At 35.2% G+C, this 26,882-nt stretch overlaps 1 protein-coding gene across 2 annotated transcripts in view; it reads left to right on the forward strand.

The window, feature by feature from the left end:
• The window catches only part of LOC150097753 (neurexin 1-like), a 353,871-nt gene that overhangs the window by 293,489 nt on the left and 33,500 nt on the right, over window positions 1-26,882 (forward strand). For both annotated transcript variants that reach the window (XM_090407704.1, XM_090407706.1), the window contains exons 5-12: window positions 6,266-6,424; window positions 6,541-6,693; window positions 7,079-7,376; window positions 7,497-7,832; window positions 12,347-12,564; window positions 15,451-15,559; window positions 20,547-20,725; window positions 23,559-24,132. In XM_090407704.1, the coding sequence (XP_090263830.1) occupies window positions 6,266-6,424; window positions 6,541-6,693; window positions 7,079-7,376; window positions 7,497-7,832; window positions 12,347-12,564; window positions 15,451-15,559; window positions 20,547-20,725; window positions 23,559-24,132 (2,026 nt within the window). The remainder of the gene's footprint in view (window positions 1-6,265; window positions 6,425-6,540; window positions 6,694-7,078; window positions 7,377-7,496; window positions 7,833-12,346; window positions 12,565-15,450; window positions 15,560-20,546; window positions 20,726-23,558; window positions 24,133-26,882) is intronic.

The raw sequence follows: 26,882 nt of genomic DNA on the forward strand, positions 1-26,882 counted from the left end.
AGAATTGAAGATGTTTAAAAACAAGCAGCATGAACACGTCTGAATATTTATCTAAAAAATTCCCGATCATAGAGATTACACTTTATCATAAAATAGATAAATAAAATATATTTTTCAATTTTCAGTTTATTTATTTGGTGTACCTTTCCGATGAGAGTTGGACTATGCGTTTTGAAGAAGAAAAAATACAGGTCATGTCCAATAATTATGTGTGCATTTAGGCACTGTTTGTTCGTTTTATGCTTATTGCATTAGGGATCAGTTCTTACCTCTTCCTGACAATCCTAGACTTTTTCACTCTAAATATTACCGAAAATCTAAATTTGTTGTTGTTATGTTCCATCGACTCGTTTCCGACTCCTGGCGACTCCACGAAACATACACTCTCCGTTCAGATCTGTCCCTGGCCATATCTTTCAGAATTTCCAAGCGTATTCCAGTTGCTTCTTTAACTCCATCCACCCATCTAATTCTTGGTCTTCCTCTTCTCCTGCTTCCATCAACTTTAGCAAGCATCGTCATCTTCTCCAGACTGTCATTTGCTCGCATAATATGTCCGAAGTATGACAATTTTTGCTTAATGATCATAGCTTCGAGGGAACAATCTGGCTTTATTCTCTCTATTACTGATTTATTAGTTTGCTTTGCAGTCCATGGTATTCTTAGTAAGCGTCTCCAAACCCATAATTCAAATGCATCTATCTTCCTTCTTTCGCTCTTTCTCAGAGTCCAACTTTCACATCCGTACAGTACCACACGGAATACCATTGCTTTCACGATTCTGATTTTTGTTGTGAGGCTAATATCTTTATCTTTAAAGATCTTACTTAAATTTTTCATTGCTTTCTTTCCGAGTAATAATCTTCTTCTAACTTCTTCAGTACAATACCCATCTTTATCAATTCGGGATCCTAGGAGCACAAAATTGTTAACTGCTTCCATTTTCTCACCCATCTACTTCAAAATCATTAAGTTCACATGTTGCCATAACGTTTTATCTTTTTGAGGTTAATTATAAGACCATATTTAGCACTTTCTTCTTTAACTTTCATAATAAGTTCCTCCAAATCTTCTTTACATTCTGCTAAAATCTAAATACAGAAATAATAATAATAATAATAAAAAATGGGACAGCTGGAAAGGATTCCAAAGTCTAATCGTTGCCAAATTGGTAATAAGCCATTTCCGTATTCACTTGACAAATACAAAATCTATTAAACATGCACAATTTGAAGAATTTTCGAAGGATGAACACTGGTATAATTGCAGAAGCTATAAACCTTAAGGCTTGGGAAAAGCAGACTACACGTTAACTAAAATCATGAGGTATTGATGTTATCTCTGTTTGGCTATCTGTAGAATAGAAAAACCTAAGACTGATAAATTCAACTACTTGAAAAATCTTCGATCAAATTCCACGCTGTCTTTGAGACTGTAATTGAACAATTTCCGACAGACAAAGCACGTGTCCTATTTGCTGTATCATGGAGGCAACCCTTGTCTTTGCTGATCAACACAAACGTTTGTGTGAATAAAGCTAATCTAGCTGGTAGGAGAGAAGGCATATTATATCTCTCTCTCTCTTTCTTTCTTCTCTCTCTCCATCCCTCTCTCCCTTTCTGAGTTACTATAAAGATTTACTACCTTAATTCATTATCGATCTTTTCAGGAAAAGCAGGAAGTAGAACTTTATTCCCGTGCAGTTGGAATGTAAGAAATGGTTCGTCTTAAATGATCTCCAAGAAAGATCTTTTGCTGATGACTAAATCAATTTATTGCCTAATGTTGAAAAGTTTAATTCTGCCTTTGAGGCTTATTTCTATTATATTTAATATAAAATCTTCTTTTACAATGGATTTTTCATTCATATTTAAAGTTTCTGCGATGTCCCCCCCCTCCATTTTCTTCAGTAAAGTTAATAGTCTTAGTGCGACGATTGTGTAGTTTTCACGTAAGCAGCAGATGTATTGTGATTGGTTTTTCCTAAGTGGGAAAAAGAAAGAACTCAGAACTGGGATGAAGAACATATCCATACTTTGCAGGATACTCAGTTTAGGTTAATCGTTCTATTAATGCTAATAAATACGTGTCTTGAAAACTCGGGTTTTTATGGCCTCAAATCAGAAAAATCGACTGTGGAAATCAGAGTTTCAGAAAATGATACAAGTAAGAATTAAGAAAACGAGATGGTGGCAGCTATCTGCCGTATTTTTGTCCACTGTAAGTCTACAAATCTTCCGAAGAAATGAATTCAACTGCCAACGATCACCAAAGATGGAAACAGGCTACCCATCGATTTCAAAAAAAAGTTAGGACTAAAAAAAAAGTCTGCTTACTCCTTTTTGAAAAATAAAAAGGCTTTCCAGGATTTGATTAATATTTTTATTTAGTTAAGAATTTTAAATTTAATTTAAATTTAATTTAATTTTTAATGTAATTTAATTTAAAAATTTTGAAATTTTGAAATCTATTAAAATAATTATTTTTTGCTCCTTATTTTGCTTTGTTTCAAACTTGTATCGTTTTGTATTAGTAATCTGAATTACGCAGTTTAATGCAGTATTTTCTTTTGTGGTGGCGCCACAGGTCTACTTTTCGCTACTTGCAACACTGCAAGTCCTGACATCTGTCTACTGGACGTGTGATAGAACTGATTCTCTGAAGTTTTAAACAATAATAATATTTAAGTAAAGTTGATTTCTGTTTATGATTTTTTTTTTATTTAATCAGTATTTTCTTTTGTGGTGGCGCCACAGGTCTACTTTTCGCTACTTGCAACACTGCAAGTCCTGACATCTGTCTACTGGACGTGTGATAGAACTGATTCTCTGAAGTTTTAAACAATACTAATATTTAAGTAAAGTTGATTTCTGTTTTTGATTTTTTTTTCATTTAATCAGTAAGTAAAACCACTATTTTTTTTAAAAGTTTAATTGTTATTATTATGTTACTAGAAACTAGGAAGCCGTGAAAATATTTTAGGATACTTAGAGGGCCGCGACTACTAAAAGGTTAAGAACCATTGATCTGAGCAATTTCAAAATTTCTTTATTATTATTATTTTTTTTTTTTTAATGCGGCATACTAAAATGCAACTTCACCATTGGAAGAAGGACATTACAATGTTTATTAAGATAATGGAATTAAATTTATTTTTCTGAAAATTGTATGATTATTATAATTATTATGTATTATTATGTAATTGATGCTGTCCTGACTAAATGTTTGCAATAGCAGCATCTCCGGATTATCTAACCTTTAGATAATCTTATACAGATGCGTTTATGTTGAATTAATTCTATATGCAACGTCTAACAGGAGCTTGCGTAGCTCAGCTGGTATAAACGAGTCCTTTGTTTGGAAAACTAAGGGTTAGAGACCCGTTTATGACAAGAGGACCCTTTGTCAGATACTTTCAATGCAATAGTCAATAGTTAGTTATCCGGTCTCGTACGGAGGTGGAGGGTTTTCGTTCCACGACTTCAGACAAGTGAGATCTTTCTTTTGTTGTGATTAACCTGCCTGGTTGGCCGAGTGGTTAGCGTATCTGCTGTCTAGTCGAAAGTCTGCGGGTTCGAATCCTGCCATGGGCATGGATGTTTGTGATTGTCTGTGGAAATACTAGTCGTGGTGGCAGGCGGTAGATGGCGTTGGTGTAGGTGCGGTTAGTTGTAGTTGGTGGAGATAGAGAAATGTAGAGTAGGTGTCCTCCCTTGATGAGTCATTGGACCCTCTGGAGGTGTCACATTGACTATAAGTAAAAGATCGGATAAAGATAAGGTGGTGTGTAACAATATCATCGCTATAAATTAATATAAAGGGTACTGATATTCCAGATCGAATTTCATCTCGAATATTTTATGCTTTAAGCGGGAAGGGAAGAAAATAGAAGAAACTAGTGGCGCCACCTGTCGTATCTTTGTCGGATAATGTATTCATCCCTTATTATAGCACTTAAGGATTGAACTACTCAAGAATGTGTACTTATCATTCAACTATCCTTCTTCTTTCACGTATATTAGGCCTAGTGGCCCGTTACGTTTTATTAGGCATCGCCTATTAAGATTTGAAACCGCGACCGCTTCTAGGTTAAGGCGGTTAGCCCTATGCCACTCGGTGTGTCCTATGTTTTTTGTAGATGCGTGTGTTCACGAGGCCGGTTTGCTTGTTCTGGGGAACGAAAAACCCTACCACCGTAGGACACCGACTAACTCGCCTTTCGTCTCGAAAGAGACCATATAAAGATTCCTCACATCACTGACAGGAATCGAACCCAGGTCTTTTCCGAACAAAGCGCTTCGTCTATACCGACTATAAACAATCCAGATTTTTAGTTTGGAAACATAATAATAGATGGCGTATCTAATGTTAATTACATTATTCAGTTAAACTCGATTTTTACATTATTATTACAGAGATAATAAAGATCTAATATAAAATATGACAGAATTTTTAACGCAACCACCAATTATTTTAACATTATTAAGGAAATTATATTTTCTCTTAATGTTTTTGTGTTGGTTTGTTTTACCAAACTACTTAATTATTAATTAAAGATTTCTATTAAGAGGGCGCTATACATGGGTGTCCAGCGAACAGAGTGACGGTCTCGCACCGGGCAAGAAATTGTCTGTCAAAATAAAATCTAAAATAAAACAGTAGATAAAATAATACTATATGATAAGCAATAATATTATGTGAATAATATCATTACTTGACACCTCCAGGGAGTCCAAAGACTCATCGAGGGAGGGCATCTACTCTACAACACTCTGTCTCCACCACTCACTCAATCCACCAACGCCATCTAACAGTTTCATAGACAATCGCCAACATCCATGCCCACGGCGGGATTTGATACGAATAGTAATTTAATAGTGACAGAGTTACGCATAAACAAAGAAAACTGAGTTTGTGAATATGCTATCAAATTATGAAAGTGCTAACTAGAGTTTAGTTATTATAAACTTTATAAAGGAATTAATACCGTGATTTTTCTTTAATTTTTAACTTAGTATAATAATCGTTTTAAATGTATCATCATATATATTTTACTGAATTTTCTTCTGGCTGACACACCATAAATAATTTTTCATAGTATAGAATTATGAACCTCAGTCGGTACAGACGAATCCTTTGGTACAAAAGACCTGGGTTCGATTTTCGTCAGTAACATGAGGAACCTTTATGTATTACTGAATACAGTATTGAACTTTATTCTTTCTGATATCAAAATTACTTTTTATTTTTATTTTGCTTTCATCTGATTGGTATAATTCATTAGTAACTGCTCACATAACGCATTTATTTACTATAGGTCCTTCTGCCTGTCGTGTGTAAGAGTTATATATATATATATATATATATATATATATATATATATATATATATATATATATATATATATATATATATATATATATATATATATATATATATATATAAGCAACTTGTTTAAGTAAAATTTATGAGTTCTGCATTACTTCAACCTTGGCATTTTCTGGGTCTGGCTCCCACTGACGAGACCTCAGTAAAGGTCAAAGCAGGTCTGGGTAGTGGCCCTTGCCTTTAATGCATTGCATCACACTCCGCAAGGGGATGTGCTTTGCATTAGGGGAAAATACTAAGGAAAGTGATCGCAGCTAACTCCCTCCACCTTTACCACGAATTGTCTCAGACTTGAACTATGTTGAGGCGCGGACTTGACTTACTTGTCTGTTTGCTTACTTGAAAAAAAAAAAGGATTAAAACCTAGCTTATAAAATTGTTTGGTATCTTTAACATATATATATATATATATATATATATATATATATATATATATATATATATGTTAAAGATACCAAACAATTTTATATATATATATATATATATATATATATATATATATATATATATATTGTTTCATTAGCTTCTTAGTTTCATTTATTTATTGTGTGTTATCACCATAGAAAATTATATTCGTGGCCTAAGGTGGTTTAAAAGAGTTCCATGTTTGTTCTATAGAACAGGGTTTCCAGACCAGGAAAAAAATGAACAGAAAAATACAGAATAATAATAAATAATAATAAAATGCAAAAATTTCATTAGTCTACATGGTACTAATGTATTTTAGGTCCTGAGAGAGAGAGAGCGAAATCCCCTAACAAATCAGTTTAGTGAATTTTGTGCAAATTAGTCCATTCAATATAAAATAGTATCATTTTCTGTTTTATTTTTTGGCTGATTGTCGGCAGCATTAACCCTTTCTCTCTTTTCCAAACAGCTCTCAATAACAGTGGATGGAGTTTACACCGAAAGAGGATCCACAGCTGGCACGTTTTCTCTGCTGTCCAGTAGCGTGTTGTTTATTGGAGGAAGTAATCAGACTGCTTCCCTGCCTGGCTCACGAATGAGAAATAACTTTGTTGGCTGCATGAGAAAGGTAAGTTTCTTCCTTGTATTTTGCTTAGCCTTTCAAAGCCCCCCCCACCCTAATATATATATATATATTTTTTTTTTCTGAAGATTCGCATTAATAGTTACAATATTTGCCGTTAGGTGGAGTTCGTGGCAGACAGCATTAGTTTGGATCTTATCGGACTGGCAAAGTCAGGAAGTAAACTTCTTCGTCACCATGACAACATGCAGTTCTACTGTCAAGAGGTTGAAGCAGCGGATCCAGTCACCTTCACCACAAGAGAATCCTTCTTGGTAAGTTATGGTTTGTAAAGCTTTAGAGAACTTGTTACCGGTGATGGTAGCTGCTGTGTGTGTGTGTGTGTGTGTGTGTGTGTGTGTGTGTGTGTGTGTGTGTGTGTGTGTGTGTGTGTGTGTGTGTGTGTGTGTGTGTGTGTGTGTGTGTGTGTGTGTGTGTGTGTGTGTCAAACAAATGCAACGGAAAACGTACCTTGTCTTGATAGTCTTTATCCATTAAAAAGAGGCATGGAATCATCTGAATGTGTCTTTGCATCTCAATACTTTGGAATCCAAACATAAAGTGAAATATTACTGTTTAATTCTAAACGTATCACTAAATCCAAGCTGTTTAAAACGTTCTTTATTAATTGACTGCTCGGCCTTTGTGTTTTCCTCTTAGGCTCTCCCAAGCTGGGAGGCTTCTCGAAGTGGCACCATCAGCTTTAAGTTCCGTACCAACGAGCCCACTGGACTCCTCATGTACAATAGTGGAGCAGCCGAACAGCGGGACTTTTTCGCCTTTGAACTCCTCGATGGACACGTTTATCTCTTGCTGGATCTGGGATCCGAAGCTGTCAAAGTGAAAGCAACAACACGACGTGTAGATGACGCCCACTGGCATTCTGTGTCATTGAGGAGGACTGGGAAATCGGGTAGGGTGACGGTCGATGAGTACGCTGCCGACTTTACAGCTCCAGGTAAACTTACTTTCATTGGCTGTCTTCGCTTATAATAATATTTTCTACTTCTTAACTTCAACCCCTTAAAAAGAGAGATAACGAGGGTTAATGCAAAAACATGTATTTTTTTCTTTCCAGGAAACTCCAACCAACTGGATCTCGAAGGTCCCTTGTATGTTGGAGGAATTGGAAGTAACGAACAGACTGCCACAATCCCTAGTGAACTGTGGTCGGCAAAAATGATGTACGGTTACGTAGGATGTATCAGAGATCTCATGATGAACGCAAAAGCAGTGGACATTGCTACATACGCCAAGGAACAAGATTCGGGCAGCATTCGACCCTCATGCCACACTTCATCTCCTCAATGTGAAAGTCAACCCTGCCTTAACGGAGGTCACTGCATGGAAGGATGGAACCGATACATTTGCGAATGCACACACACCAGTTTCACCGGACCAGTTTGTGCCCAAGGTAAGATGGCCTTCTTTGTCGTTAGTTTTTCGATGGTAAGCCATGTTCATGAAACGTAAATCAAAATATGATATAAATTCAAGAAATAAGATTCGTTTGGTGGCCAATATATATATACACTTCTTGGACTTCTTGGTGGCCAACATGTAAGAGCCATGTTCTGGGCAGTTGAACGTCCAATCCAACGCTGAGGCAAATTTTCATCCTGGTAATTTCTAACTTCAAGGTGCCAGTGCGGCTGAGCGCCATCTTGGACAAATATGAAATTGTCATTATCTTCTTGTAGTTGAGGCATCATCCACTCACGTAACATGTCTAGGTAAGTTATTCCACGCACTGTTTTTTCCTGGGAAAAGAATGGTCCATACGCCTTTTTACGGGATAGAGCGCAAAAAATGTTCACTTTGGGTGAATCCCTCACATGCTCCACTAAAGCTCTCGGGTTTTCAGTTCCCCATATACGAACGTTGTGTTTGTTCACTGTACGACTAATGTGGAAAGTTGATTCGTCACCGAAAATTAGCCGGTCAAAGAAATCATCACTTTCTTCACTCCGTTGCTGCATGTCCATACAGAATGAGTGACGGAGGATTTTGTCGTTTTCATTGAGGTTCTGCAACAGTTGAAACCGGTAAGGGAACATTCGTAAACGTTTACGCAAGATATTCCATACATTCTTCTGTGGAACTTGAAGTTGTAAACTTGCACGTGTTTCGATGTCTTCGGGCTGCGCGTGTAAGTCTCACGAACACGAGTCACTGTTTCCTCGGATACAGATGGTCTCTCAGGACTTTTCCCCTTGCACAGACAACCAGTTTCCTTAAATTTCTTGCTCCAATCGTAGATTGAGTGCGTTGTGGGTGGTTGATTACCATACCGTGTTCTAAAACGACGCTGCACGAGAGTAGCAGAATTGGTTTTGCAATTTCAATCAGGTAGAAAGCCTTCTCCACCTGGCTAACGGCCATACTGCTCGACTTACGTCAAGGGCGCTCACGTGATGCCGACGTCACGAAGACAAACGAAAAGCGGAGGTCGTAAACTCGAGGACTTTTTCTATAAAACAGTACTAAATGCTTTCTGATGTAACAAAAAATTTCAATTTATAAAGCGTTTAAACTGTCTATTTCTTTTAGGCTAACCCTGAATATTAAATTTGAATATAATATAAAATTCATATTTGTCTCATCTTCTAATACTTTTCTTACGTATTAAGCGCTGTGGCCTATCGCAAATCATGAGGTGAATCCTATCTTTGTCTGTACACTGCATATGTACCCTGAATGCAATGGAAAACTCATCTCTTTGAGAGGAAAAACGCTACTACCTCCGTATTAGACGGGGTAGCTCATCTACAGTTGAAAAGACCTTTTGTCTTAGACGGGATTCAATGCTATAATAATGTTTGCCAGCCTGGTTGTAACTTGGTGTAACTTGCACCGCTGATTCTGCTTTACGAAAAAAGACATTAAAAAGTTTTTGCATATATCTTGCACACGAAAAATGTTTGAGCATGTTCACGTCGAGGCGATAGTAACTCGCTCCCCTCAGTTAACAACACTCCCTCCCCAACAGCCATTATACTGCAATGCAGATGTAAGAAAAACAAGTAGTTTTATTGTATCCCTGAATGAGGTACAGAGCCTTTTGCAGTCTGTGTAATATATTTCTCAACAAATAGTGCAATTAGAGACACGGCGCTAACTAATGAATCACATGTTCCCTGAAACTACAGCATAGTTTCTGTGAGACTCAAGTAAAACCATATGTTGCACCGGAAACACAGTATCTAACTAAAAACTATTGTCCAGTTTTTAGTTAGATACTGTCTAAATATTGCCTTTGTCTTTGGGTCGCGCGATCTTTTGTTAATACCGCACCAATCATATGCACGTCTTCATAGCTGCTCTCTCGTGTAAAACAAAATTTAACTTGTACGTATGGTAACAATTAAAAAAAAACAACAAAGGTTGAATAAGTTATAAGCGTATAAAAGGATATCACCTGTATATCGTCGACGTGCCAGTAAAATTTTCGGACGTTCCACCTCTGACACGCGTGCTATAGGTTCACCATCTAGGCCCTGGTATAAATGATCCTATTGATCGTGAAAAGTTTACGATGATACTGACGGACAAGTTGATCTTTCTGTCTTCTGTTTGTTGTCTTATTAATTTTTTTTTGTGTGTGTGTGTGTGTGTGTGTGTGTGTGTGTGTGTGTGTGTGTGTGTGTGTGTGTGTGTGTGTGTGTGTGTGTGTAAACGAAGTATCCCTTTTTCTGTAAAAGCAAATGAATAAACCCCCCTCATTTTCTTTCCTATGATAACACTATGTATTCATGTTTAGATCTATATCGCAAGGATTAAGCACTCCACAATAATTCCCTAAATAACAGGAGAGGGTACACTATTGTTCCGATTTATGCATACGTTCCTGTTTCACATTATAAAATAAGCAGTAATATTCCCAAACAATTTAATACCCATCAAAAGTGAAAACAGGCGAATCCAATGGAGATAATACAACAATACCACACCGTTGCTATGGTGTCCAAGTTGAGAGAGATGCGCCTAATTTAACTAACAATGCAGGCCCTCCGAATAAAGTAGAGCAGTAATTTTCACAGGAATCTTCCAGCACTTTATACGATACGATGAGAACGTTGAATGAACAGCGGAAAGGGGCCTTACAGACAAAGCCTTTGTCAACACCTCCATGATTAAGTGACACTGTTAACACGTACGATACAGCAAAATGGCTGAGTTAATTAGGAATTTTCCCGTTCTATACAAGAAGAATTAAAATGATGCAATGTTAGTAGAGCCACAAAGGGAATTTCTTGAAAAACAAATCTGTTGAGCGTGTAAATAAAGTGAGGAACGATATGGATGTAATTATCTGGGGCGATTATGGGAGACCAAAAAGTTAATAGTTTATTTAATGACCCGTGCTCAGTAAAAGAAAAAAAAAAAGATAAATAAGCTATACGTTAGAGCTAAGAAAACATGCATTTTTTATAAGCAGTGATATTTTCATTATTTGATGTGCGTGTGTGTGTGTGTGTGTGTGTGTGTGTGTGAGAGAGAGAGAGAGAGAGAGAGAGTTTTAGTATAACGTATGTCAGATCGATATTGCATGTGACAGTCTAGGAATCCATCGATAGAAAGGTTTTCTCTATTTTATTTATTTATTTTTTGAAGCCTAAAGCAGGAAAATGAAACCAGAATCATAGGTGTTTTTTCTGTTAAAACTCTTTTAAAAGATGCACTTGAATTCTACGAAGAATGAGGACAAATCAGACTTTTTTTTTCGCTGCCAAATTTTCAAAATTCCTAGTCATATTGCGAAGTACGTAGTACAGTAACTCGAAGCTCTCTATTCAGGCTTTGTGTGCACTACCGCCCTCTATGAATACAAGTTTTGACATGAAGCAGATTTGTTTAGCCTCGCAAATGAGAAGTGAAGGCATTTTGTGGGTTTTCTATGGCGATTGTGATTTATTCGCTTAGTATAAAGAATTTAAAGAATTGTGAATAACGAACGTGTAGTTCACAGTTTAAGGAAACGAGTTACTTAATTAAACTTAATCAATAATTACCATCCGGCGTTGAATATAATAAAAAATTTATGAACAGTATAAAATGGTGTCTATAAAGAATTGACATTTAATTATCTGCAAAATGTAAAATAAAAAAAATCTAAAAGAAATTAAGGAAAATTATTATGATCCATTATTTTTGTATATTTCTGCTGTAATATTTATGAACATTGAATGTTAAGATTTTTTTTTTCAGTAATAACAATTATTCGTTTCTGATTTCTAATTAGAACAAAGCCATAAAGCTATTGCGTTTAAACACATTACGAAATACATTGGTGTTCGGGAAAAAGACAATTTCCACTTAGAAATTTAACTGCCAAAATTTCTACGCAGAGCACAAAGCCAACTTGGTTAATAAGGAAATATAGAATATTTCATACACGTTTCTTTCTTTGATTGGTAAGTGAAAGACGAGGACGAATAAAAAGGAAGTAAGAAGGGAGAGCAAATAATATAGGAAAATGAATTTCCATTATGATCTACAAAGATGTCACGTGAACCGGAAATGTCTGGCATTGTGCCAAACGACGTTCATGCAATGTGCATAAATAAAATCTTTTACTGATAAAAAAAAAAGTGACTTTTCATATATAAATGCAAATTCGTTTATCTTGCAAAGGTTAAAACATGCTTTCCTTTTCACATTTTAAAAAAACTCTTTAATAATGTTACATTTTTATTTTGGTAAACGGTTAGTGTATTATTTTAAAGATTATTACTAAAAAAGCATGAAATAGAAAAAGGTATTGTGAATGACATTATTTTAATTTTAATCAGACTAATTATAATATATTTTTCACTTTACACACACACACACACACACACACACACACACACAGTTTATATAAATCGAGGGATTTGAAGTTTGTGTTCACTAAATTGATTTTAATGTTTTACCTTTGTTTCATTTCAGACGCCACCACCCTGAGTTTTGATGGAGAGCAGTACATGAAAATAAACTTTCCGGAAGGGTCGCATACTCAAGCAGAAGATGTCCACTTCCGCTTTCGCACATCCCGACCCAGTGGTTTAATCCTCGCTACTACGTCTGATAAATCCTCTACCTTCTTGGTAATGGCACTCGAAACGGGAAGGTTTAAAGTGGTGTTGAATCTTGGAAACAAACATAAGGTATAATTTTCGTTTTAGGCTTTGGTAAAAACTGATTTCCATGTAAGATATGTATGCCACTATACTTAGTGAAATAAAAAAATAATTTAAATAATAATTATATATTAAATAATAATTATATATATAATAATTTAAATAATAATAAAATAATAATTTGAAAAAATAATAATAATAAAATAATAAACAAAATGAATAATAAAATAATAATTAAAAATAAACAAAATAAATAATAAAATAAATAAAAAATAATTAAAAATAAACAAAATAAATAAATAAAATTAAAAATAAACAAAATAAATAATAAAATAAATAAAAAATAATTAAAAATAAACAATATAAATAATAAAATAAATAAACATAGATATAATGACTATTTTAAATTAGATTAATTATTTTGTAATGTAATACATTAGATTCGAATAATTTGTAATACGTTGATTATTCTGTAAAATTATCATTAATGAATAGCATGGTGCGAGTACGCGCGCGCACGCACGCACGCACGCACACACACACACACACACACACACACACACACACAAACTTTCCTTATTTGACGGCAACGTTTTTGAAACGGAAAAATTTTATTTAAATCAACATTTAAATAAATCTTAATATTTTGGGACGTTAGTTATTATGATTCTGACACACCTTGATTACGACTTCATTAAAACAGTCCAATTACACAAAGCACTTCAATAACATTTAAAAATAAAAGATGTTTAATTCATAGCTATAAAGCGGAAAACGAGTGAGATCTTATCATAATCATGTGGCTTCACAGCATCCAGTAGATACGATGATCATAACATATTTCTGTAGACATATGGATTCAAATATCTCTTGCAACCTAACTTAGAAAGTTATTTTATTATTTTTTGGGGCACTGAACATGCAGAAGTGAATTATAAATAAACCACGCTTGAAGAAAATTATTATAAAAACAAACACAAATTGTGTTTGCATTTGTATCGCTTTTAATGAATTCTATAAGAAAACGATCCAATATTTAATCCGCGTGGATCCACAGCTTGCAAATAGTGTGTTGTGGCTGAAGTAGAAAAAGTTTCTGTTGGCATAAACATGTCACACAGACTTAACCAACTTAACTTGTCACAGCATCAGAATTTGCGACTGGTGTGTATCTCGTAGTACTGTGTATGTGTTGTTGTTAGTGGAATTCCACTAGATGGCAGCAGGTACAAACTACAACAAACAGATATCACCACTACTTTATTGTTGATTTGTGACCTGCATATTAATCAGTTAACACTATCGCGGAGTTTTTTTAAGTCTGTTTAAAATTTTCAGTTATGCAACTATCCTGTTATTTTCATCAAAATACCGGTAGATGTCGTTGCTATAGTCACGGAAACAGCAATGGAAATAAAGGATCAAATAACTCAAACGCTATTGTTTTTGTAATGGTTCCGAAACTTGTAGGTATTCACCAGTAGCAGAAAGATGTCAATCATACACTGGTTTACTAGGTGGCGCTTCCTTCCTTCCCCTATTTGCATCAAGTAATAGCCAACTGACACATCCAAGAGAGCCTGTACAGTATGTAAATGTAATTAACGGCTACCTCAACTGTCAAGTGTGCCAAGCGACATTGCGGAGACATCCAACGATGCTAGTCACGCATCAGTTCCAGTAACAAAGACTTAGCGCTTGTAGGAGAACTAATAGGAGATTAAGCGAACGGTTTCCACCCACTCACTCCTGTAACTGTCATGGAGTAGTAAGTTCACACGAGGAATCCACACACACAACCAGAAAAAAAAATTGATCCACTTTACTTGCATAAGAGAAAGAGGCTTTATCGTTATATTATGAAAAATGAATCTCCTAATTAAAGAAAAAAAAAAGTATTGGCTCCTTTACAGGTATGTTGCAAAAATACGGCAGTTCGATGTTGCACAAGCAACACATTTAAGTTATTGGATTATACCAACACTGACATGGAGTTCTGTTATAAATGATTAACCAGGCTGATTTGCGTATGGTTAGCGAGTCTGCTCTCTTAGTTCACTTTGTGAGACAGTAAAGTAATTATGAATTAAAAAAAAAAAAGACAAAGAATTTGTAGCGGAATTTATTTATCATGTACTTGCATAGGCTGGATCTCAATATAGACTACGTTTATAATTTGAATATTATATTATCTCAAACTATATTAACTTAGAATTTCGGGTCGCGTGAGCACGCCATAAAATCATTGCTTATTTCATTTTTCAAAAGCGCCATCTGTAGTTCTCATGTGCTTTAACGAACTCACAAACCAACCCAGATGTCGTGATTTGTTTGTATGATTTCCTTTTTTTTTTTTTCTCACTTATCTGTCTATATTTCTACACGCGTGTATGTGTTAAAATGTACAGTAATTTGCTGTTTCACCTGTAGGTGGTGTGCTGGTAGTGGTAGATCTCAAATGGATTCCTTAATTAAGGCTCCTTATGAAGGATACTCTTTACTTTTTAAAAAAAAATAAAATCAAAGTCGTCATTTTTTGTTTGGTATTTAACACACACACACACACACACACACAAAGATGTAAGAATACTGTCTGATAGAAAAACACCTGCCGTAGTCTCATGCTAAAAGAGAAATCATATTAGAATAATCTGATAATGATTAAAATAATTATAATATTCTAATGTTTACGAGTGGTATATTACAAACACCAGGTGTCTATTATTGATCTCCTGGGGTACTTAAAACACATAAGGATTTGCAGATTAAAAATAATTTAAAGAGGATTCCATGATATTAAAAGACTGGAAAATCGCTGTTGCTCTAGAGAACAATATCTGGGTTCAACACGGTCGTTGCAACTTAGCATGTTTTCAGCTAAAGGAATGACCGAAGAATTCTTTATTCTTTCAGGTATATCACACGGGACAAGGGCTTAATGATGACCAGTGGCACACTCTACATCTGAAGAGAAGAGGACACAAATTGGACATACAGCTGGATTCCGATTCTAGAAGTCATGGTTAGTATTTGGAATGTAAGATTTTCTGTTAATTCCAGAAAATCAAGTTTTTTTTTTATTATTATTTAAAATATATGCTATTTTATGATATCTTATTGTAGGACATATTAAGATATCTTTGCAACTTCTAAGAAACGGAAGGTATATTTATTTTCTGCAGTCACCTATGCATGACATTCACAGAAGCGTTACCTGGTCGTGAGATTAATTTTGGTTCTGCCAATCAAAGAACTCAAACGTATTTGAAGATTTTTGAAATGTCAATAATAACAGTCGCTAAAGTATCGATTTGTGGTTGGAGACAATCAAGATTTAACTCAGGTGATGCCTTACGTCTGAACTTCGAGATAACATCGCGAATGCCGAGTGTGTCTACCCAAACAAAATATCGATAATTTGTCAACACTTGATGAAGATCACTGCGGTACATTTTTCACCTTTAGTCGCTAACACGTTGATAAATTAATCCACCACTAGGCACTAATTCTCTAGACGAAAGCTTTCTAATTCATAATCAATATAAGTGTTCTTACAACGAGTCGCAGTGATGGACCCGAACACCCATTCGCCTGCTTTAATTAATTATTTGACTTATGACCACTCCCAAGTGACGCTTGTAGTTCAAAGAGGGGGGGGGGGGGGCCCAGTCTGTCCTTTGTCAGCTTACTGTATATTTCCATCAGAATGTCAATATAGTTATAAATTTTATTTACAGTCTCCCTTTCTATATTCTAAGCCGTACGTTCCCACCAATTGCCGTTCCACATTAGCGCGCGGCTTAAATCCCAAACAGCTAAAGTGACGCAAATGACTTCGACTATATGAGAACCGAAGCATTTGGCGTATACGACTATGGCAATTTATTGACTTATCTGGAAATTTTAGCTTCATGCTTTGCGCTACAAATTGTTTTCTGTTGTTAACGTAATCAATTTGCACTCTAACAGTGCGTAGTCAAGCAATAACTTGCACATTAAGTTTTCGGATTTATCCAACTCTCCTTCGCATTTAGCCAATGATTAGTTTAAAACGATTCCATTTCATAGCATTAACTAGTAGTGTCGGTGAAATATTCTCCAATACAAATGCTTTCAAGTGTTTACATTGCATACGAGGCTCTTAACCGGATTTAACATGGGTAATAAGCATATCATAGTTATTATTGTAATGGTTGTTTAATACACAAATGACCTAAAAGTTAAATCAAACTTACATCAAATCTCATCGTTATCATTGATTTGCGATTTCAGTTACAGTTTCAATTTGCTAATTTCGTAGCTACACCCTCTGTCCAAAAAGAAACCGAACTTTTCGAAAATAGAAGAAACTAGTGGTGCCATCTGTTGTATCTTTTTGTTGTCGAGAGTGGCAACCTTCGTTAGGGTTGTGTCAACTGTTTATGACGTTTGTTTCATTTGAAGCCGAGTTATAGTGCCAAGAGTGAAAGTGTGTTTTGACGAACGGTCGGAAAATGAATTTCAAACAGAGAGCTGCGATTGACTTTTATATTAAACTTGGTAAACGTTTTACCAAAACGCACGAAATGCTTCAAAAAGCATACAGTGATGAATGCTTATCCCGTACTCAAGTTTACGAGTGGTTTAAGCGATTTCAAAGTGGTCGTGAGACGCTTGAGGACGACGAAAAGCAGGGTCGTCCAAAAACTGGACTGAGCGAAGTTAACATCCAAAAAGTGCGTGATTTCATCAAAGAAAACCCGAAATCGTCCGTGAGATTGATTGAAGATGAATTGAGGATTCCAAAATCAACTGTGCACAACATTTTGACGAAGAGTTTGGGCCTTCGTAAATTGAATTTGCGATTTGTTCCCCACAAGTTGACCGGCGACCAAAAAATCTATCGAATTGAACACTGCAAGGACCGCATTAAAACCGGTCGTAAGGACTCAGGCGTCCTTGAAACGATCATTACTGGTGACGAAACGTGACGTTTTGAGTATGAGCCCGAAACAAAGCGCCAGAATGCTGAGTGGAGATCACCGGAAGAGAGGCATACGAAAAAAAGTCGCTTGGAGAATTCAAAAGTAAAGACAATGCTGATTTGTTTCTACGATTCCAAGGGCATTATCCACAAAGAATTCGTTCCGGCTGACCAAATGGTCAATAGTGAGTTTTATCTCGAACTTTTGAAGCGATTGATAGCGAGAATTCGTCGCGTACGGCATGAATATCGTGACGACCGACCGTTCGTCAAAACACACTGTCACTCTGGACACTATAACTCCGGCTTTTCGTCGTCCTCAAGCGTCTCACAACCAATCTGAAATCGCTTCAACCACTCGTAAACTTGAGTACGGGATAAGCATTCATCACCGTATGCTTATTGAAGCATTCTTTGCGGTTCAGTAAAACTTTTAACAAGTTTAACATAAAAGTCAATCGCAGCTCTCTGTTTGAAACTCATTTTCCGACTGTTCGTCAAAACACACTGTCACTCTTGGCACTATAACTCGGCTTCTAATGAAACAAATGTCATAAACAGTTGACACAACACTAATGAAGGTTGCAGCTTTCGACAACAAAAAAGTTACAAGAGGTGGCGCCACTAGTTTCTTTTATTTTCGAAAAGTTCGGTTTCTTTTTGGACAGAGGGTGTGTGCATTCAATTTCTTAAAAGGAAGTTCATTCTCTGGATTTTTTTAACTAAAGAAATCGACTTAAGCAAGATTTATTTAGTTGGAACAAATCCATAAATCAACCCAAAGAAATCACCCTTCGACTGGAAGAGGCCTGAGTTCGATTTCAGTCGTTACTAGAGGAATATTATTATTATATGACACCTCCAGAGAGTCCTTTGACTCATCGTGGGAGGGCACCTACTCTACAACTCTGTGTCCACCAATTACGCCAACGCCATCTACCGCCCACCGCCACCACTATCATTTCCACAGACAATCACAAACCTCCATGCCCACGTCGGGATATTTGTGATTTTCGCCATCTAACCACTTGGCAATATTTATATAAACTTTTTTTCATTTCAAGATGAGTTCGACGATCTCATACGGAGGTAGCAGGGTTTTTTCTCCTCGAAACTCGGGTTTTTCATTCCGTTTACAGGCAACAAAGGTTGGTCGATTGGTAAAGCCTCTGCTACTAATGACTCTCGCAAAAAGTTAAGCAAGTTTGAGCGTGGTTAGTAGTTGGAAGGGAACGGGTTCAATTATTCGATGTTGTTGGCACACTCTCCGTCGATGAGTCTTTGGACTTCCTGGAAGTGTCACATAAAAATAATAATAATAATAAAACTCGGCCATCATAACACACCCAATTTACAGACAAAAATACTGTTGGTGGAGGTGGTAATGGCCGGAAGATGATGTTAATGGTAATTGTGTGTAGTTGGAGAATTGCATAGTAGGGGAGACCGTTAGATGTGTTTAGCAGAATGGAGTAGAGTGGCCACTAACGATGAGTCCTTGGAGGTGCTACGTAATAATAATAATCCCATTCTTCGTTGTTGTTTCCTTTTGATGGTGTTTTTGCAAAGGAATTGTTTTTTCTTCGTAGTAAATAATTTTATAAACTTTAACAGGTGTCTCGACCTATCATCCACTGCATTTTACACAGATCTCGAACTATGCTGTCTATTTTCCTATTGAGTATACCCATCCAGCCTATTTTCGCCCAACTAAACTGAAAACAGACCGATGATGGCGGTATCCTGGTATGGATCTCATTCCCATTGAACACATCTCAACTACTAATTTTTACCTTGGGATTATTTTGGATCCGGTATTGTAGTACATGGTGACAATGTGGCCTCGATGGATCTATATTCTTTCAGCAAGACAATTCGGAGAAAGTAACGTCATTGCCCTGGACATTTCAAAGGCATTCGATCGAATTTGGCACAGGGGCCTACTTAACAAATTGCAATTCTATAGTCTGCCTCCAACACTCTGCAGTTGGATTGCCAACTTTCTCACTGACCAGAAAAAAGAAACGAAATAAATTTATTAAAATTTCAAGCATTCTGTGTTTTGATACTATTGACAGGATCGCCTATCTTTGTTTGCATCTTCAATTAGTAAGTTGTAAGTAATAAAAGCAATAAATGCTTTTATTGTTTTTAGTTCTCCTTCCTTTGTTTCCTATATCTTCTATGCCATCACTCTTTCACCCAATTAAAGAATTGGTTTAAAGTCATTAACATCGAACAATCAATTATTTCTGCTAAACAGTATCTGTTTTTACGTTAGCTAATTTTGTGCTTTTTGAAGCTAATTATTCATGAAGTATTGTGGTGAATTTTATCTTGTGGTGAATTTTTCATTTCTACTGGAAACATACACGAAACATAAAAACATATAAAAATGAAAATAACTTAGCATAAAGAAGCAAAATATATTTTTAATTTTTTTAAATATTACGATTAATTATATTAATTCTTTAATTGATAAATTGAAGGTTAATTTATAATTAAGAAAGGGTTTAAATATAAAATTATAGGCAATTCATATGCCACCAGAACGTTTTTAATGCAAATCATCTTAATCATTTATCAGTTCTTTCCCACTCTGTTGTTACTCTAGTATATTTACCTGAAAGATTATAGAAAAGATCCTCTCAATGAACTTGATCTTACTTTTGTTTCTACTTCAATGTACTCATTAGAATTTTAAAATAGTTTTTTAAGCGGAGGAAAGTAAGAGATTAATCTAAGATAATATGATATAACTTAGGCATAGCTCCTGGGGATCTTTTCCGGTAATGGAGTGCAAAATAATCTAAAAATTCAATATTATTATTTGAAGTGTGCTCCAAAACTTTGATAAAAACCTTAAAAAACTTAAACTACTTTCAAAATGTTTGCACAGGTCGTTTTTAACACAGAATTTCTTATTTCAAATAAAGATTTCGAGTATGGAAACAAAATGGACTGAAATTTTGTGATAATTCGCAGTAAGCAAATTTTAATTGGTTGTTTCTTTTATATATATATATATATATATATATATATATAGATTTGGGAGAGGAAGCCATCACCCTGGATGTTCATACCCTGCATGTTGGTGCCGTGACTCCTGAGAGCATCAAACCATTGAAAGAAACTTCGAATTTTGTTGGTCATTTACAGCATTTAACTTTTAATAGAAGATCTTACCTCGAAATGGCTCACAGTGGACAAATGAACAACTTCCAGGTGGGTCTAAAATTTAATTTTTTTTTTTTATATGTGGTTATTTATTTTGCACATGATGATGATGATGATGATGATGATGATGCAACAGATGTGAGACCGATAGGGGCCATCTTATTATTGCTATTGTTATGACGTGGCACTTCCATGGAGTCCAACGACTCATCACGACAGGGATTTTACGTGAGATAAACCATCGTCTTCAATACTTAATTCATCATCATCTACGCACTCTATCATTTACCATCGCAGCCTTACGCCATCTACCAACTCCTAAGAGTGTTGTGGTGTATGTTCTCAAATTCTGTGTGTTTTCTGGCAGATTTGTTTGTTTTTCGGAATAAAAAACCTGTGTTATTATCTATCTATCTTGATGCTGCTTACTGTATCAGGACGTAAAAATACTGCTTACTGGAGGCTTGAAAAATTTGCATGTTGGCTCTCCAGAACAGACTTTCCGGATTAAATAAATAAACATGGCATTAACAAAAACAGAATTTTTTTTTGGAGGGGGGGGAGATTCCGATGATAATCAGGGGACATACGTGATTCGAGAACATCAGAACCAAAAAAAAAAAGATTCATGACGTTAAACGAAAGAAATCGTTGTGAGAAGCTGAAGAAACATGAAGTCAACTCCAAAAGATGATTTAAAGAAACAAATTATCTTTGTTATTCTTATCCGGATGAAAAGCCATTTCCTCCGAAAAAAAAATAATATAATTTAAAAAAATGCATTACGTCCAATGACAAAAAAAAGTCTTATGAGATAAATACCCCTGAACAGCCGATTTAAAACAGATACAACAAATTTCACGCCAAACTGAGATTCAATTCAGGTATTATAATAATAATAATAATAATAATAATAATAATAATAATAATAAAAGTTATTACTTTATTACTTGATATTGATTTACTGTTGTTTTTACGACTATCTTTTTTCATTTGTTTAAGTGATCCAAGATTTACTTACAATTAAATTAGCAGGTTATTTTTTTGTTATTAATTTCCTGTTATTTTTAACAACTTTTGGCGAATAGGCCATCATATGTTGGAAAAACACTGTAGTAATTTAGCCGACATAAAAGTCACCGCTCATAAAACATGTTCGCCGAATGATTAGCACGTGATCACACCAAATTCATTTTCTTTGTACATAATAAGGATGCTTTGTTCATGTTTATGTTTAAAATGCCATACGCCTATGAAATATACAAGTAAAACATCATTGCAGACAAAATACAGGTAAAGTCATTTTTTATGAAATATTATAGAAGGAATTACTTCATTAAGAATGAAATAGGCAATAGTTGAGGACATTTTCACAACAGCTATCGCTTTTTTTTTGTATAAATAACAGAATTTTGTATTTTATATATTTTGTATAGTATAACAGAATTTAAAGATTGGAACTAATTTTTATCCAAGCTTTTATATATCACTCTACTATAACACGCCAACCCAACAAAACAATCCCAATTAACACATTCTTTTCTTATATGGTACTTTAAACAAGGGGCGGCTCGTGCATAGGCACTACGGAACTGCAGCACCCCAATTTTTTTTTCTCGATATATAAATATCTTTATTCATTTATTTATATTTGCTTGTAATATTTAATTTTATCATCAACAATCCCATACAATTCTCGTATTTTCTATAAAAAATAATAAAAATAATAATAAAAAATAATAAAAAAATATAAAAAAATAATAATAATCAGGAGGGCGCTAGCAGCACTGTGTTTACCACAGTGTCATATTGCTACACGCGCAAGCATATGCACGTCATAGTGAGATGCGAGCTATTAGCGTAATGCGGCACTGTCAGTCTCGCAGTTCCACTGTTGTTTATATGCAGTTTGCGCCAGTAGTAGAGTGTTCGTAGTGCTTACGTGTTTACTCCGTCTCTTTAAATATTTGGACATTACAATTAAAGACATAACATATGTTATTGTTTTTATTTAAGAACATTATTGGGGTTATGATAATGGATTTTATTTTTAAGTAATTTTGAATTATACTAAACTGTATAATTTTATCGATAATAAACAATATTTTTTCATGTTTCCTTCTTTTTTTTTTTAAATATTTACCATAATTTTGATATTTTATCCAAACACGTATACACTGTACTTACAGTGTGTATGTATATTTCGAAAGTTGTAGCACCCCCACGATTTCAAGCCACGAGTCGCCACTACTTTAAACTCTAAGAATAATCATAAAAAGCACTTCCTAGAAGTTCTTGAAATATTTTCGCCACAACTGAAGACGCATTCTAATAATCTTAAGACGTTTCTTTGGAAGCAACTTCGGGATAAAGCTTGAATGTGTTATCGATATTTTTATTTATAGTCGTGGATCTTTTATCTCACTAATGATAACAGTTTCACAGTGTGAGCCATCTCGAATATGACTTCACACCGCATTACAATCACGACTATTAACTAGAGTAAACAAACCCTCGGTTCTCCGATCCAACAGCATTTGCATTTAAATTCCATTCAAAGGAGTGCTTTGCTTATCATGAACAGTGTAAAACCATTACATTAATGCAAGTTTATCTTCCATTTGCTTTATATATAAACACATAAGAATAACGTTACCAGGAAAGGCATAATTTTCTGTTAGTTGAAAGAATGATATTTGACAGCAATATTATTCATCTAATAGAGTCATTAAAGATAAAAAGATCGGAGGAGTGAGAGAAAGAATAAAGTGAGTAAAAATTTTGCTTAACAATTTTATACTCTGTATTGATTGGCATTCATGAAGTGCCACTGCTTAATAAACACAGTTTTGCATATTAAAGTCATTTTTTCTCATTGTAGGTGACCGCTAAATTTGGTAAGAAGGACCACGTCATCCACCACCCCATCACATTCAAGTCCAAGTATACATTCATTGGACTTCCGCAGCTCAAAGCGTATTCCACCATGAATCTCTATTTCCAGTTCAAAACTCTAGAACCCAACGGTTTGTTGCTCTATAATGGAGGGAAAGGACAAGATTTTATTGGCATTGAACTAGTAAATGGACATTTACATTACCTTTTTAATCTCGGAGATGGTCCCAGGAAGGTACGATCAAACAGTCGAAATACATTGAATGATAACCAGTGGCATGCGGTAACCATTGGCAGACCTTCTCCCCATCACCACACTTTGATGGTTGACGACATGATCACCAAAGTGACCAGCACAGGGCCCAACACTCATTTGGATTTAGATGGACTTCTTTATTTAGGAGGAGTGCGCCGGTCTTTATACAGTTCTCTGCCAAGGTTAATCCATTCTCGCCATGGATTCGAAGGATGCTTAGCATCGCTGGATCTAAATGGGGAAACTATGGATCCCACCAGAGATGCACTGATTCCGAGCACTTTAGTATCGAGGGGATGTGCAGGTAACTGCTTATTTCTTGATCATGGTTTACATTTAGCACGTAGTAACAAACATTTTTTTTAAAGTGAGTTTTTTTTATAATTAATTTTTTTTCAGTATGTTCGTCCGGCCATCTATCCTTCCTGTGATGGAAGGGTAGATGGCCGGAAATGAAACTTTACTAACCAACATAAGAAACAACGATGTTTCTTGCAAAATGATATTCACTTTTGTGCAAATGAGGAAGCCATGATGAACACTTTAGCTGTTTAACTCACCAATACGAAGGTATTGGTGGAAAACAAACTAACTAAAAAACTTATGGAAAACAAATCTATCTGGGATACAGCCAGGTTTTTTTTTTTTTGAATAGACATTTGAAATATTGATATTTTATTACTAAAATCATGATATGAAAGAAAGTTCTATAGCACTTTCTTCAACATCCTAAGCATCTCTCTCTTGAATATTCTCCCGAATAATAACAATTATTAAAAACGCATTCGTGATTTTAAATGTAATTTATCTGTCAATAAATGGCAAGTTACTTCCCTCGAATTATTCAGTAAAACACAAGAAATATTTCGTTATGGAATACCAATACTACGAACATTGGCTTCTGACTCACCAATGTTTACGAGATCGATCGCCAACATTTTTTTTCACTGCTTACGTTTTTGCTTTGTCTCCATCATAGTAGTGATCCTGCGCTGAACTATCATGTAAATAAATTGAATTTCGTTGTCTGAAAGAGAAATCCATTGAAAAACAGAATCCGGGTATTTCAAAGTAAGGCTACTGGACGAGTTCTAATGTTGACTTTGTTGTAAAGTTATTTATTTTTTATACACATGAGATAGCCACGCGGTAGCATGAACGTGACATCTGACTATCATCGAGGATGCAAAACTTATATATATAATAGATGAAATAAAAAATAAGTTTGTAATTTATACTAAATCCGTTGTAACTAGTTTCCACTGAATTATAGCACGCTTCTAAATATTTTTGTCTAATATACCGTACAGAGTATTAAATTATTTGAGAATATTTTTCTGGTTTATATACGTTAATCATTTTGACTTTAGTATTATTCAATTACGAGTATTGTAAAGTAGTGGTACTGTCCAAGTAGGACAGAATGTTTCCATCTGTGCCTATGCGCATGGTGCTCATAACTTTTCCTATGGGGAATGTAAAGACATACTCCGATAGCGTCCACTAACAAGCTCCTATAAAATTCTCTTTATGAAACTGGAAACAAACTCTCGTAATCATAGGATTTTCACCAAAACCGGATGACGCACGATGATCCACGTTTAGGCTATTCTTCGATATCTCTGAAGTCGCTGTTACACGTGTTTAGATAATGGATGCCATAAGAGTGGGCTGGAAAAATTTTCTATCAACATACTCAGAATTATTTTGCATCTGTCAGCACTCTGCTTTCCCTTCTTTTTGGAGTCTGAATTTTTTTATTCACGAATATCGTTCCCTTTTTCGTAAACATAGTTTCACAGCATCCTTTCAGTGCTCGCTCACTCTTCTAGCATTTAATTCGATACTTAGGGAAAAAGATCGGAAAGAGTATCACCAAACAAAAAATACATTTCGTGACTAACCCGGTCCTGTTTCCAGTACTCTTGCATATCCTGAAACACGAATTTCAAACACATTTTAATAAGCGATCTAAATTCCAACCTTAATAACATGTTTCTGTTTAAATTAAACATATTTGGTCGTTTGAAAGTTAAGATCAGACAGAGAGAGCACGTTGGTGATGTAAACCACAACAGAAGTATTTCTTCCTGCTTAGCACATCATTTCTGTACGTCTAACCACACGACAGAGTGGCAAAATAGCTCCATGCCATATTTAGACGACGATTATAGACATCGTTTATTCAAGGAAGCCGCAGTAGTGTTACAAACAGGCGGAAACCTCAACAGAAACCAAGGTACTATTCTTAACAGTTCATGGAAAAACCTCATCCTCTCTCTAAATCCATTTGAACTACAGCTAGCTAGCAACTACATTATGCGTTTACAACAAACACGCATGCGTGATAATGATTAAGAACAATAAGTCCACTCAGTCTCTGTCACGCGAACGTGCAACCTTAGCTACTAGAGTGTTTACAACGTTTTAAATGTTCCTTTCAATTTGCATTTACTAGTATTTTTTATACTTTTCCGTCAATGCCTTGAAAAAGCTAGACAGTTTGCTAGCGAAACTGGTAGGCAAAGAATGTTAAAATATTTGTATATGGTCAGTATCAAATAATACGTTTTTTATGCTTATGATTCTGTTTAACTTAGTACAGTATCCATTGTTTGATATATTTAGTTTCCCAAGCGCTACTGAAATCAAATAAGCTATTGGTATTTTAGAATTATTGTTTTGTTACTCAAATACTGCTGGGCAATAATTACAAAGATAAATATTATCGACCTGTACGTATACCTCCCTACACCCACACCCACACTTATTTCTGGGAGGGATTTATACGATCGTTAATCCGTAAGCGTTGTTTGCGGATTAATGGGCTGAATAGGGACTTGCTGTAGGATTCATGATAGTAGACCCTGGCACAATTTTGGAAAACCATGGGTTGGATGGCAGACAATAATTTTAAGCATCGTAGGAAACATTATTCTAACATGGATAATTTCTGTAAGACAATGATGACAAGTATTGTCATGACTGTCTTACGTTGTCTGGATCTGGAGAACAGAAGCAGTAGTTTTGCCATTAAATAAGGTGTAAAGTTTT

Source organism: Typopeltis vanoorti, chromosome 17, assembly GCF_054136105.1.
Source record: "Typopeltis vanoorti isolate ZY-2024b chromosome 17, IOZ_Tvanoo_1.0, whole genome shotgun sequence".
NCBI lineage: Eukaryota > Metazoa > Arthropoda > Arachnida > Uropygi > Thelyphonidae > Typopeltis > Typopeltis vanoorti.